We start from the raw sequence: 16,111 nt of genomic DNA, 5'->3' as shown, positions 1-16,111 counted from the left end.
GCAAAGCTAAAAAAAATCAGCCTTTGTTAAATTCTGGTTTGGGGTATTTAGAGAGAAACATGCAATTGCTTGTTGAAAGCCACATTTCCCTGTTCCTTAAACAATTTTTAATTTTTTAGCCAGTAACTCCTGGCATGTTGAGATGTACAATGGGATCTGCTGGCAGCATAATAAGAGCATGAAGGGATATCCCAATAGAAACTTTTTCTCTCCTCTTAATGAGATGCTGATTATTTTGCAGATAAGATTTTGACACAACGCTGGGACCTCCCTGCCAATTTAGATACAGTATGTGAACTCGAGGCCCCGAGTCCATCACTTGTTCCAACGCTGGACCATTTCGCTCCACTTGGTCTGAGGGAAGTCGACAAGGTCCTCTGTTCTGTGTGTCTGACTACTTGTAATCTGGAGCCATGTCCGTCCTGGCTGATAAGGGCATGCTGGACGGAATTATTGGTGCAACTTCAACAGATCATTAATAGGTCCTTCCCTACGCCCCTCAAGGAAGCAGTGGTTCACCCACTTCTTAAAAAACCATCCTTAGACCCAGTCAAATTGGCCAACAAAACCTATCGAGTCATTGAGAGGGCAGTGGCAGCACAGCTACAGGAGTTTTTGAATGACACTTCCGCATTAGACCCATTTCAGTCTGGCTTCCGGTACTGGTCGCCCTCTTGGACAATCTCCTAAGACTTCTGGATCAAGGCGGATTGGCGGATGGGGCGCCTTTAGTGCCAGCTTCGAGGGTCAAGAGTTTAGGGGTTCTCCTGGAGCTTTCACTAACTATGGAGGCCTAGGTGGCAGCCACTGCCAGATCTGCATTTTATCATCTCAGGCAGATAAGACAGTTGGCTCCATACCTGGAACGCAGCGACTTGGCTACAGTAATTCATGCAACGGTCACCTCAACAATAGACTACTGTAACGGCCTCGACATGGGTCTGCCCTTGTCTTGGACTCGGAAGCTGCAACTGGTGCAGAATGCTGCGGCCAGGTTGGTATTGGAGCTGCCTTTACGGGTGCATATCCAACCTGCACTGGAGATGCTGCACTGGTTGCCTGTAGTGTTCCGAGCCCAATTCAAAGTGCTGGTTATGACCTTTAAAGCCCTATATGACTTGGGATCTGCCTACCTTCGGGACCGCCTTTGCCCACATGAGCGCCAGAGAGCACAATGAGAGCTCATTAAATCTGTTAAAGATCCCCAGACTAAAGGATGCCCATTTGACCACTACAAGTGCAAGAGCCTTTTCCGTGGCTGCGCCTGCCCTCTGGAATGCCCTCCATGAGGAGACTAGGGCCCTGCAGGATTTATCACAATTCCGCAGGGCCTGTAAAACATATATGTTCAGGCATCCATCCATCCATCCATCCATCCATCCATCCATCCATCCATCCTTCCATCCATCCATCCATCCATCCATCCATCCATCAATCCATCCATCCATCCAGGGGTCGTTTTGTAGAAAAATAGGTGGTGGAGCTCATCCAGGGATTTTATGCAGCTGCACCTACTATTCAATGGACAAGGAGGTGGAACTCTCAGAAGGAGGAGGTGGAACTCTCAGAAAGGTTCAGGAGCTGCGATCCTGCGAGCTCCCACTGAATCCAAGGCCTCTATCTATCTAGGCAGAGGGTGAACAATAAATTAGCATGCAACATAAGATGTTTATCAAATTCAGGAATAACAAGCTTAGTTTATATGGTTACCATTTATTTGAGTTCAACAGGGGGGACATAGTGAAGGAAATAAATGTGTCTAAATCAGAGATTGAAGTATCCTTAATTGCCATTCTACTCCATTGTATGGAGTCAATTCCATTTCACTGTATCTGAGGAAGTGTGTCTGCACATGAAAGCTCACACCTTGAATAAAACTTTGTTGGTCTTAAAAGTGCCACTGGACTCAAGCTTTATAGTACTGTTATGTCATAACCTTCACAGTTCCAAACAGGTAGTTCGCCATGGTACTATGGGTGTTTTATAACTAGCAGGGTTTGATGTAAGAGTGACAGAGTTGCAGAATCATAAGGGACCTGCTGTACACAAATAGCTTTCAATATATTTGTTGTCACCCTGCATTTGTGTTTCAAGCAGCAATAATCCTGTTTGTCACATCCAAATGCACACAGTTGATACCTCTAACACACTTTAATCCTTGTCTGTTCCTGTGGAAGTCCAGTTCACACAACTGTAGCAGTACACTGTTTTCATATGCAGGCAATAAGGCTGACAACTGGCCTGAATAAAAATGTTCTGTTTCTTTATTAGAAATTTAATGTGTGGAAATGGGCAGTGGAAAATTTTCATGACATGGAGATAAATTATATCCAATTAAAGGGATAAAACATCCTAGCAGGCAATATAAACTGCTCCCGAAGAGCTGAAGTACTCAGTATGTTGTGGGGTGGGTGGGTTTCAAATTAAAAAAAATAATAAAACAAAAATATCTGCTGACTTAATTTTGTGTTCCCTAAAGGCATCCAGACTTGTTGGCTATGTTGGCTTGCAAAAAGTGATCCAGCTTGGATATTAAATACAAACAGCTAAATGAAAAATTAAGCAAGTTGCCCAGCAAGAAAAGCTGAAATTAACTGATCAGAACTCATTTGTCTCATAGTTTCAAGGCCAGAAATCTCATGCTTCCTTACTTTTGAGATTGCGCAATATCCTATTTTTATGGAAGGAGACTTTTTCTTTCGCCAGTGAAAGGTGCAAGTGAGAGTATTCAGATTTTAACACCTTTCCAGACCTGAAACACTTGGTGCAGAGCAAAAATCTGCCATTTCCTTGGGTCATCCTTGTGCTGTTTAATTATTGAGCATTTGCAGATACACCCCTCTGCCTGCCCAGCTTCCTTCCAGTGTAGCGCATTCATGTCATCCTCTGAATCATTAATAAAACAATGCCCTATGCTTGCCAGGCTGCCGGTGGTTCTATCTATTCTGTGGAATAAGGGAAAGGGCTTCCCCTCCCTTGATGTGCTATGCCTCACTTTACAGGGTTCCTCTTGGATCTGATGGGGTTCCATTACTGCCTTGACCCCTTTTGATTTCTTCATTTTAGTGGAAATGATATCATCACTGACATTCTGGTTAAATTCCCTTATGTTGTTCCCCTGTGGATCTACTTTGTTCCAGATTTGTTGATCTAAATAAAAAGGCATCTCTCAGCTGTAAAACTGTCTGCATCAGCAAAGCAAACAGCAGGAGAGAACCTGGTCTTTTCCATGCCTGCTGTGATAGCATACACTATATATTTTTTAAAAAAAATAAAATAAATATGACTTGTAACTAAGCATCGGACTAAATAAATAAGATGTGCCCCTTTTACTATCCCCCCTTTTTTTAAAAAAAGTAAAGATGGCTATGCTTTTTAATAATGTTTTTAGAAAACAACCACTCTGATGTGATCACCCACTAATGATGGATAACAATTAAAAACCAAACATATAATTTATATATGTACTTAATTCATTTATACACCACCTTTTCCCTCATTGGGGACGCTAGTGGCTCACGACATTCTTTTCTCCTCCACATTATCCTCACAACAACCCCATGAGGTGGGTTAGGCTGAGAGAGTGCAACTGACCAAAGGTCTCCCAGTGAGCTTCCATGACATCAGTGGGGATTTGAACCTGTGTCTCCCAGATCCTAGTATGACACTCTTGACCACTACACCACACTGGCTTTCTAGATAAAAATATTGGTTGAAATAGATTGAAATTAAAATATGGTGGAAATACCTTTGGAAGTTAGATGATCTATACATCTAATTTCCAAAATGCTTCCTAGGTACTGATACTTATTTTCACAGATAGGGGGCACATGGAGGGTATAGAGATTTTTTTACACACTAGGGGCACTCCCCAAGTGTGCAGAAAAATCTTACGAGTAGTATTTAAATCTCCCCCAAAAACAAAACAGCTTTCTCTGTGCATGCACAGATAATGGACCTACTGAGGATGTCCAGCCTTGGACATCTCCAAGCTGGCAGGGCTGGGCACAGCGAGGTCATAGCTTCCCAAGCCAGTGGGGTCATGAGGAAAACCACTGGAACCATGATGAGAGAAGCCACCATGGTACGAACTGTCCCCACCACAATTGAGACTGCTGCTGCAAGAATTGTCCTCTCCACCAGGGCCACCAGGAAAGAAGAGGGCTGTGTCTTCCCAAGTTGGCAACTAAGAGGATGGCGGGGCTGGGGCTTCCAAAGCCAATGCTAGGGAAATCTGTTGGGCTCACCTGGGCTACCCCAAAGGATGTGGCATGGGACACCCAAGACCCTGAAGCAGGAGCCTTCCAAAGACCAAGTGAGGGAATGAAGGAGGAGGGAAGGGAAAACACTGACTTACCTTTCCAAAGCCACAATACTTTGTCACATGTTCCCTCTTGTACTATACTATTACCTGCTCTGGTTCCTGAGATTCCCAGGAGAGAAATAACCATTCAAATATTTTAAATATAAGCAAAAACTTTAGTTTGTACTGACATCCAAGTGTTTTGGCAATTTAGGCTGTGCATCAGTATGTAATATGAGATCAGAGGCTGCTGCTAGCCATGTTGACTCCAATTAGCTCTTCCTGGCAACTAACTCTCCCCCTTACCTATATGTAATATTTGAGGAAATCTGTTTTAATTAATCTTAAGTATACACAAGTCTCTCAGTTCTCACTTGTTTCCAGAATTGAAATTTTTTTGGATTGTAGATACTACTGGACTCAAACCTTGTTCCCACATCTGTTTGTTAACTCTTGTATCTGTGTGCTAATTTACTGCCATTCATAGATCTTTCTCACATCCAAATTCACCCAATACTTATGTATCTTGACTCTAAATGGACCTTCCTAACAGCCACCTCACCCCCTTTAGGTAAAGGGCTGAGGGAATTCTGTTTCACACCTTTATCTGATGGAGTGTGCTTATACACAAAAGCTTATACAGTGAATGAAACATTAGAACCTTGTTCTAATGCTAGCCATGTTGAGCAAAAGGCAATCCTAGGCAAGGTCCTTCATCTGGCATGGTGAGCTTTCAGAGCTTCATACATCTCTATTTCATTTCCAAACTGCTGCTGCAAAAGGAACTTTCAGAGATGGAGATATGTCATATTTTATTCCCTATATGAAAGATATTATCTTGTGGGTGGGCATTTCTCTTTTGTCTGTCTGCAGGAAAGAGGTCGCTGTTGACAGGTGGCTCTTGGGGTGGGGAAAGACATTGTTTTGCGCTCCCAAGGGTGGTTGTCATAGTGCCAAATACCTTCCATCACAGACAACTGACCTCTGCATTGTATTCTCTATGCCTGCATAGTGAGATAAAAAGAGCCCCTCAGAACAGCATGAAACACAGATTGACTTTTTCACACTAGATTCTATCCAGTAACAGGGATCTCAACTGTGGCCAGTTCTGAGCTAATATTCTGTCACTCATCTAAATCTTTATAGTTCTGTAATTCAGGATGACCACAGTGACTTTTCTAGAAGAAAAAGTAGACTCCCTCAGAAATTATTTCTTTCCATTTTCACTTGGGTCCACCAGGACAAATTCACCAGCTTGTCCTTTATGGAAACAACCAGGGCTTACTGATGCTGTAAAGCAACAGGGGTCAAGTTTTTGTTCTGTTCCACTTGCAGGTGTTTCTGAAGAGCGATCGAGTTGCCAGAATGGTGCAGAGTGGGGGATTCTCAGCTAATGACTCCCGGGAAGTCTTCAAGAAACACATTGAAAAAAGAGTCCGTAGCCTCCCTGAGATCGATGGTCTCAGCAAGGAGACTGTCCTGAGTTCCTGGATGGCAAAATTTGATGCAATATATCGCGGTGAAGAGGATCCCCGCAAAGCACAGGCCAGAATGACAGCAAGTGCCGCTTCAGAGCTCATTCTCAGCAAAGAGCAGCTGTATGAGATGTTCCAGAATATCTTGGGAATCAAGAAATTTGAGCATCAGCTTCTGTACAATGCGTGTCAGGTAAGACCCCCTGTGGTTGCAGGAACCGACTCTTTGCATTATTCATAATATTGCTTTTGTGACAAGTGCCACCAAGCAGAGACAGCATATTCAGCTACCAGGTTGTGTGGAAATATGCTCTGTACAAGTTTACTCTGGTGAATCCGATAGTGTCTGTTTTTATGGCATTTTCTGGTTAATGTCTTGAATTGTTTTGTCTCCAACTCAGAAATATAGATGGCACATTATGGTTGCCATGGGAATTATTTTATTTAGGACTGCATTTGACTGATTTAGCTTTTATTTATTGGCACTCCTAACTGGAGCTTTTAAATTATAACCTTTTATGTCTTTTGATAATGGTTGCTTTATTCATATTGTTTTATTGTACCTTTTAAATAATCATTTGATTTATTTTGTAAGCTGCCTTGAGTGCCACAAGAGAGAAAAGCAGCTAATGAATGTTTTAAATAAATAGGGAAGCTCCCTCCATTCTTTATCTCCTTTAATGTATATCCAAGCTGGCTCATCCCATTAGAAATGGCAGTAAGAGCAGGAAACTCATTCAGTGATGGCTTGAATTAACATCATTACTGTGGTTGGGAGAATGAAACCATAATGTACATACTGAGACATTGATCAGACAATCAGCTCTTGCTGTATGAAAGGTACAGGTTCACCATTTACACATGCTGAGACCGCTATATTTTACCACATGAGCTATGGGAGTTCTCTGGTTCTTGGGGAAAGTAATGTGACCAATGTTCCCTCTAAACTGGGGAGTTTTGTGAGCAAAAATTATACTTTGTGAGCTACTGGCATTAAAGTTGTGAGCTACTGCATACATTAGTTTGCTCTGGGGCCATTTTTCCTGAGCTAAGACAAAAATGTGTGAACTGGAGGCTAAAAAACTGAGCTAACTCACACTAGCTCAGCTTTGAGGGAACACTGAATGTGACTACAGCTAATTTAAGGCTGTGTTCATTCGAGCAAAGCCTTCTGAAGGTACCTCCCTGCAAAACAAGTGAAATCAGCAACCACCTGAGCTCACATGCATTCTTTTGTGCTGCCTCCCCTACACAATGGAATGGCCTGCTTGAGGCTGTTAGAAAGGCTTCCACACGCCTGTCATTTCACAGAATGTGAATTCTTATGACGGGAGAAGAACTGTAGTGTAATGAATTCTTATGACGGGAGAAGAACTGTAGTGTAATGTAGTGTAATCAGCTCAGGAGTTGATTTCTATAAGGAACAAACTTTTCCTACATTGATCATTTTGTTACCTTAGACAACTATTTTTCCATCCCAAGCCACATTGCATTCTTTTCATTTGAGAATCTTGCTGTCAGATTGAATTATTTAAAGTATTTACCTACACTGATTGTTTTGTTTCTTTAGATATTTCTTGTTTGCTTATGTTTTCCCCAGTTCTTCAGTCCCAGTCCCACTGCATTATTTTGTTTTATTAAGAATCTTTGCTGTTAGACTGAATTGTTTTATCACATACTGTACTCTGCTTGCTGATTAACTGAATAGTCTTTCTTTTCCCATATCTGTAATCTGCCCCACCTCACAGCCATAGGCATCTTTGCTGTTAGATGTATTTACTTAGATGTAATTGGAAGAATAGTTCTTATATTTGTAATCCACCTTGAGTACCATTGAAGAAGACATAACAACAACAATAACAATAAATGCAATAGTAATGCAGTAAAACTAATCCTGCTGTTTTAGATCTTCTGATTCTTTGGTATAGTATTGGTATTAGTACAGTAGAAATTGGTCAACCAGTAAGGAATCTCAGGGATTCCCTATGGCAATGAGAAGGGATTTAGGAGAGTGGGAAAGAATATCAAAAGCCTGTGATTGTTTGCAGCACAATATGGAGGAAGCTTTTCCATTCTGGTTATTCATTGGTGCTTTCTACATGCTTCGCTTGACATGTGTTCTGGTGGGAGGATACTGAGAATTTGACATGCAATCTCATCAGCTGTGCTTCAGAGCTCTAGCTCTGACAGCAGCTGATTTGTACTCTATACATTCACTTTTCTCTGGCTGGCTAAACCAGTTGAGAATAAAAATGGATTTCCCAGTACTATATGTCTGAGGCTGGTGCTGTTTTAGGAAGGTCTCTAGAAGTCTTTGGCTAATACAGTGTGGTGTAATGGTTGAGAGTGTTGGACTAGTATCTGGGAGACCCAGCTTTGAATCCCTACTTGTGCCATGGAAGCTTGTTGGGTGCCTTTGGGCCAGTCACACACCCCTAGCCTAATGTACCTCACAAGGTTGTTGTGAGAATAAAATGGAGGAGAGGAGAATGATGTTAGCTGTTTTGTGTTCCCATTGGAGAGAAAGGTGGGGTAGATATAAATGAATTAAATAAAAAAAACCCTATTTTTATATAGCAAGAGTAGCAATATACAGGAACATAAGTGGCAACATTTGCTGGTCAGAGAGTTTTTATAGCCGACATTACACCATAAGCTAGGCATATGGGCAGATAGTGGGTAATGAATGAGTATATTGGAGGGGGCCAGGGAAAATTGGACAGCAGTGGAGAAAACATAGAGCTGGAAGGGACCACAAGGGTCATTTAGCTACTACACCCCCACTCCCCCAGTGACGCCTGCTCTATGCCCAGAAGGAGGCAAAAAAACCCTCCAGGATCCAGCAGCACACTTCAGAAAAGTTCATAGTGGTTATGAGGAGGAAGTTGGGAGAGGAGAAAAAATGGCTTTATGGTTAACTTTTACAATATTTATACTAACAACTCAGGGAGCTCTCAAAGCAGCTCACAATAATAAACAGAACAATACAGCAATAAAAACCAGTATAATAGATGATAAAACAGCAGCATCTATTTTTTTTAAAAAAAAAAACATAATATCATGTAGTAGGCTGGAGAAATAAAACTGGAGACTGCATACCAAGGACAGAAAGATCAGACTAGGAAAAGCACACTTGTACATATGTACAACCAAACACCTGGAAAAACAAATATGCATTTTTAAACATAGCACCTAAAAGTTAGTAAGCTTGGCACTAGGGAAACAGTTGTGGGGAGGGAATTCCAAAGCTGAGGTCCCACAACAAAGCAACTTCACCTTTTTGGTGAGGACACACTTCTATAGAAAATGAAGGGTAGGTGATTCCCATGGAAACAGGTTGTCATTAAAGTACTCAAACAATTTAGGATTTTAAAGGCAACAGTTTGAATTGTACTTGGAAACAATTTGGAGGCTAATGTAACTCCTTCAGAACCAACAGGTTATATTCTCTATAACTGATGCCAGCCAGCAATCTGATAACTGCATTTTGACTGTCTTCAAAGTTAGTCCCATCTAGAGTGAACAGCAGTAATCTAAAATGGATTTGATAAGAGCATGGATAAGTGTGGCCAGAAAGTGCCTCTCATCACCAGTCATAGTTGGCTAAATGTGCTATCTGCCTCAGAAAAAACTTGAGCTTCTATTTCAGACATTACTCTAAGAGTACCCCCAAACTATGAAATTGTTCAATTAGGTGGAATACAACCCAATTCTGAACTGTCTGGTTTCTCAACCTCAGATTAGGAAATTGGCCTGCAATATATTCTTGCCACATTATCAACCAATATCTGGGAACCTTGGGGGTGGAGACAGGAGACTTTCCCATTTCCTAATTTAAATAAAAATACAGCAGTGCAGTTCCCCTAAATACAGTCTTCATTTCCTCATCCTCCAGCAGCTAAACTCCCACTAAATGAAAGTGAATGCACACACTCTTACAAAGCAGCCAAAATACACAATTAGCAAGTACACACTTTTGTGATCTCACTGGAGCAATTTAGTCACGTTGCTGAATATAACCATCTGCTGTATTTCAACCAACTTATTCAGACTAACAGGAGCCTAGAGGTGGAGTTTTCCTCCAAACAAACAGAAGGACTGAGAGTGAGGTGGCTCTGTCTTCTCGTCCCACCTCCCTGCAACTTTCCTTCTGAGATTTAAAGGCATTCAGAAATATAAACAATTGCAAGCCTCTTCTAAAGCTGCTGAGGTTTGAAGAAACATGATGGTTGTTGGGATGAGGCTTCCTCCCACCAGCCAGCTGGCTGGTGGCAGGGAGGAGCCTGAAAAAATGGGGAATCCCCCACCCAGACCTGGGAACTGGCCAACACATCATGTTCATTGTACCAGTATGCTTCATTACACTGAGCTCCTCAGTAAACTAAGAAGCAGATCTGGCTCTATGAATATTAGCTGTCTTGCTCTAGTGAAGTTGGGGTGGGGGCGTGGGAACAGATTCCCTAATTAGTTACTTCCCCTTCACATATAGCAGGTCAAGATAAAGGCCCACTCCTATGAAGAGTGAGTACAACTGTGCAGTATAAAAGCCATAAATGGCAACTTTCCTACCTCCTCCTTGCTCTGTAGTCTTCCTTGATTCTTGAAACTGTGTAGTCCTTAGGCCTCCAGGAATACCATGGGCATCCAAGCTGGGCAATCAGCAAAAATCCCGCCCCCCCCCCCACACACACACTTCCATGAACAGAAGTAACTAGCATGGATGGAAATTAGATAACGGCAAACAGAAAAGGAGGCTAGGATCCAACCTAACAGGTGTATTGCTGTCAAAGCAAAAGTAAACAAGTATACTGAAATTGTATAAGTGGGTGGGCGGGCTATATAAGCAAAGTAATTAATTCTTTATTGCAACACTTGAATTCCACAGTGCCTCAGGGGAGAGGGACACCTGTCACATAGTGTTTTTGCCCACCCTCTTCATTAGCTGGCATAAGCCCTTTGTCTGCTCTCTTTTATTCACAGCATAAAGGGTCCTGTCCCTTTAACTTGAATCTGCAGCCCTAGGCTTGGAGCCTCCCTGGTGGCCCCAACTGACTTAAAGAGCAGCTCTGCCTGATGCTGCTTTCCACTGCCTGGTCCTCTTTGCTTCCAGTCCCAGAGCCTTTTCCTTCCTGGAGAGCCATCTCTGCTCCTCCCTTGAGCAAACCACCTAGAAGTAAGTTGTCCCTTGGCAGCCCCCTTTCCTTGCAGTCCTTCCTCCCTTCTCCCAGTTCAGCCTGCCTTTTAATTATGTTCCATCCAGGAAAGGAGAAGCAGCCCTGCCCAACTGCTTTGAAACCCAGTCAGGCTGCTGCTGATATGGGATCCATGTGTGGTTCTCTTCCCTCATTTTAATGTCGCTTGCACTGAACTTCTATAGATTTTTTAAAATAGAGTCAGTCTGAATAAAACCTGCTGAACAGTTCAGTCAGCCATCAAACACACAGCTTCCTATTTCTCCTTCTAAGACATTCAAGCCATATCAAGCTTAAAGATATGATGATCTGTCACTTTTTGTTCTTGTTTGCTCTTCCTTTTTATATGTGAATGTTTATAAGCTCTTTTTCCTCTGCTCAAAATTCACAGCAATGCATTTTTAGAGCAAATTCAGTCATTTCCTTTCAAATTTGCATGTTTATTTCCAGGAGACCAAGATTATTTTTGTTTCATGAATAGATCAGTTCTCTCTCCTTTCAGTCTCTTTCATCTCTCTCCTTTTCAAAGTCAAAAATTAGAGAAGTATCCCACAGTTCAAAAAGAACATAGTGGCCATTTCTGTTCTGATTAATAACTCTGTTGTCCAGCCAAGAAGAGAATCAAGGATGGAATTAGGCAAATGAACAGGCAGAAGGCTAACATCAAAGAAGTTTCTAATTCTGGGCATACTCTATCAGAAGTGCAACAATCATAGACATCTGCAGAGCATGCCCATTCTGCAGTCTGTGGTATTTTTTTTTTAAACTTGGGGGAGGTTAGAACACCAGATGCTATGCTGAAAATTTGGTGCCTCTACCTCAAAAAAACAGCACCCCAGATATCCCACCAGTCTCCATAGGGTATAATGGAGTATTCAGTAGACCCCCCATATGCCACCCCCATCCCCTGCTTTCTGATGACCCTGAAGTGGGGGAAGGGCCTCCAAACCAGGAAATCCCCTACCCCCAACTGGGGATTGGAAACCCTAATAAGTGTATTGTCATATTATTCACATTTGCTGCTCCAACTTCCTGCTTCTGCTTCTCACCACCATAGTTTAAAAGCTTAGGCTCAATGAGTGTTGATGGTGAACATTTGAATTAAATCAATATAGTACTCACTTCATAAATGTCCACATGCTGATATTTGTCCCTTTCAGTCTCCTGGATATTGTCTAGGTTCCTCTGAGGGCCTTTCTCCATATCAACATGCATAATATAATTATATTCTGACTGAATTATTAATCTGTGCAGACATCCTAATAGGTGTATGGGGCAGGAAATATAATTATAAAAGCTTGTTCCCTTTCTCCTTTTTTAGGGTTCCCAGACATCAATACATGGACATCACATCACATTTACATGAAGTGTGAATCTGTATAACCTATTTTTATGGCACAGATCAGAGTTTTCATGTGGGTCTACATGTATCAGATAATGATGACCCAACCTTGTTCCCTCACTCAGACACAGGATTTTTCCTCCATTTTTCCCCTTTATCTATTTTCTTCTTATCTGAAGATATATGGCTGTCCCACCTTGTCACTTGCTGGCTCAGCCCAGGAACTTGAGGAAGATCACCCTCTTAAACTTCTGAAAATGGCACAGAAGAAGCTTTAGAACATTTTTTAAAAATGCATATTACTTGTTCATATCTGTGTGGAGCCCATGTTACAAGTTTGACCCAAGGTCAGAGAAATTATGCATGGCTCCTGTGATTGGGGGGAAATGATTGTACCAAAACCTGTGCAGAAAGCACTTTTATTCATCAGTTTATAATCTACAGCCTTGTATTAATAAACGAAAGTTCCTTATACGAAACAGTATGAATCTCATAATGTCAAAAGAGATTGAGGACTGTCAATTAACTGTTTGAAGAACTGAGCAGTGACTCGCAAAAGCTCATACCCTGCCACAATTTTTGTTAGACTTCAAAGTGCTACTGGACTAAATGCCTAGCAAATAATGGGCTGAATTCACCCATGTTCTGAGTGCTAAATTTCCATTAGTGCTTCACTTCTTCCATTAGCGCTTCTGTCTTAGACCCGTGCCAGTCTGGCTTCCGACCAGGCCACGGGGCGGAGACGGTCCTGGTTGCCTTGGTGGACGACCTCCAGCGGCAACTGGATCGAGGCGGTGCGGCAATACTGATGTTATTAGATCTGTCGGCTGCATTTGATACAGTCGACCATCGGTTGCTGATCCACCGCCTCGCCGACATAGGGGTTGAGGGGCTAGCCTTACAATGGCTTTCCTCCTTCCTCATGGGTCGGGGACAGAGGGTGGCGATTGGGGGTGAGCGATCCCAGAGGCGCACACTAGACTGTGGGGTGCCCCAGGGAGCAGTTCTCTCCCCGATGTTATTCAACATCTATATGCGCCCCCTCGCCCAGATTGCCCGGAGATTTGGGCTGGGTTGCCATCAATACGCAGATGACACCCAGCTATATCTACTAATGGACGGCCGGCCCACCTCCGCCCCGGGGAACCTGGACCGGGCTTTGCGGGCTGTTGCAACATGGCTTAGACTGAGTGGGCTGAAGTTAAATCCAGCAAAGACAGAGGTTCTCCATGTGGGTCGTGGCACTCTGGGGAAGGAAATATCTCTCCCAGCCTTTGACGAGGCGCCGCTGAAGACGGCGCAGCGGGTAAAGAGCCTGGGCGTCTTACTGGAGCCTTCATTATCAATGGAGGCCCAGATAACAGCCACTGCCAAATCAGCATTCTTCCACCTGAGGTGGGCGAGGCAGCTGGCCCCTTTCCTAGAGTGTCAGGACCTAGCAATGGTGATCCACGCGACGGTCACCTCAAGACTGGACTACTGTAACGCTCTCTACATGGGGCTGCCTCTGTACCGGACCCGGGAGCTGCAGCTAGTGCAGAACGCGGCAGCCAGGCTGTTACTTGGTCTCCCAAGATGGGAGCATATACGGCCGGGGCTGCGCGGACTGCACTGGCTGCCAATCGTATACCGGATCCAGTACAAAGTGCTGGTCATAACCTTTAAAGCCCTATATGGCCAAGGACCGACCTACCTGAGGGACCGTCTCTCCCCATATGAGCCCCAGAGAGCACTGAGGTCAGTGGGGAAAAGCAGACTGAATATCCCTGGGCCAAAAGAAGTTAAACTTCAAAGCACCCGCACTCGGGCCTTTTCCGTTGCGGCCCCACAACTCTGGAACCAACTCCCAGAGGAGGTGCGGGCCCTGCGGAACTTAGACCAGTTCCGCAGGGCCTGCAAGACCACCCTCTTCAAACAGGCGTTCACCAATAACTGAATTAATGTTTACCGCCAGATTAATAACGTTTACCACCAGTGTTGATCTAGGAATGTTTTAATTAATTATTGATTATTGACTGATTTTAATGTGAATTTTAATGTGAATTTTTTTTTTTGTTATTTATACTTTATTAAGTTTTTCATAAAACATATCACAGACGTTGCTTATGCAAGTGTCAAACAACAGCAATGGGAATCCGGAGAGAGACAAGGTAGGGTTCTGGCATCTAAGCTTAAAGCCCTGCAAGAGCAGAGATGGATCGCTGAAATTGTGGATCAATATGATAAACCTCACGTCTCTTCTGCCGGGATTGCTGAATGCTTCCGTCAATTCTACCAGACCTTATATCAAGGACATACTTCGGTGGACATACTTTTTTGTATTCCCTGGGTCTTCCACAGTTGTGTGAGGAAGCAAAAGAACTACTGGGGGCTCCACTGAGACTTGAGGAAGTGAAGGAGGCGATTCACGGACTTAAAGCTATTTCTTCGCCGGGCCCTGACGGGTTTTCTCCGATGTGGTATATCCGGTTTGCAGATAAACTTGCTCCGAAGTTGTTGGCCACATACCAAGCGATTTTTGATCAGGGTATGCCATCATGCTACTTTAATGAAGCCTGGATTACTTTAATTCCTAAGCCTGGGAAAGACCCACATCTCTGCGCCAGTTATCGCCCTATATCACTTTTAAATATTGACAATAAGATCTTGACGGCAATATTGGCTAAGCGTCTTCAAAAGGTCATCGCCTCGGTGGTTGACCCTTCCCAAACTGGTTTTATCCAAGGACGTTCTGGTGCAGACAATATTCGGCTCATCACGGATTTGGCCGCGATCCATGCTCAGAAAGATGACGTCGCCCTCCTTATTTCCTTAGATGCAGAGAAGGCCTTCGATTGGGTTGACAGATCTTTCTTGCAGATGGTATTGAAATATATGGGTTTCCCAAAAGATTTTCTTCATTGGACGTGCCTGATCTACAAGTCTGCTACGTCAAGGGTGCGGGTGAATGGCCACCTTTCGGCATCAATTAATCTGCGGTGCGGTACCAGACAGGGGTGCCCGCTATCCCCTCTTCTCTTTGATCTTTGTTTGGAGCCATTTGCCAGAGCAGTTCGATTAAACGACAATATCCATGGCATGTGTCACCAATCACAGACATTTAAGATTTTGTTATATGCCGACGATGCCATGCTCACCATTACGCAGCCGGAAATATCGATACCGGTGATTATTCAACTGGCAAACTATTTCGGTAGGTTGTCCGGTTATAAAATTAATTGGCAAAAATCAGAAATTTTACAGATCGGGGGCGAAGTGGCATTGACGGGAGATATTGGGCAGTTCTCAGTTCAGGAGGCTTTTATTATGTATTTGGGCATTCTTATTCCTAAACAGCCTGAGATGCTAATATCGTTAAATTTAAACAAAGTAATAGGGAAAATACAGCCGGAACTAGAGCGATGGTCCGCTATCCCCTTGTCGCTTTGGGGTAAAATAAATGCTCTGAAGATGATTATCTATCCCCGGCTTTTTTACGTGTTGCGTGGTATCCATCAATATATACCGCAGAAGTGGTTTCGAAAAATCAACTCAATATTAGCGAATTTCCTGTGGGAGGGGAAACCCCCTCGGCTGTCGTGGGCACGCTTACAGTTACCATTTGACCGAGGCGGATTTGGCTTGCCAAACTTATGCCTATACCATCGGGCATATTTGCTGGCTGGTATTCAGCGATGGGCCCCACTTAAACATTTTGTCAAGTCTCCCTGGATGAACCTGGAAACTGCTGTTCTTACTCCTTTGTCGACATGGAACGCGCTTGGATCAACATACTATCAGGGAGAGTCGCTTCTTCCAT

At 43.3% G+C, this 16,111-nt stretch overlaps 1 protein-coding gene across 20 annotated transcripts in view; it reads left to right on the top strand.

The window, feature by feature from the left end:
• Positions 1-16,111, top strand: part of CADPS (calcium dependent secretion activator) — a 625,900-nt gene that overhangs the window by 132,340 nt on the left and 477,449 nt on the right. For all 20 annotated transcript variants that reach the window (XM_060239432.1, XM_060239433.1, XM_060239424.1 and 17 more), the window contains exon 3: positions 5,639-5,971. In XM_060239432.1, the coding sequence (XP_060095415.1) occupies positions 5,639-5,971 (333 nt within the window). The remainder of the gene's footprint in view (positions 1-5,638; positions 5,972-16,111) is intronic.

Source organism: Heteronotia binoei, chromosome 5 (genome assembly GCF_032191835.1).
Source record: "Heteronotia binoei isolate CCM8104 ecotype False Entrance Well chromosome 5, APGP_CSIRO_Hbin_v1, whole genome shotgun sequence".
In the NCBI taxonomy this organism is placed as follows: Eukaryota; Metazoa; Chordata; class Lepidosauria; order Squamata; family Gekkonidae; genus Heteronotia; species Heteronotia binoei.
This window is presented reverse-complemented; position numbering and strand designations above follow the sequence as displayed.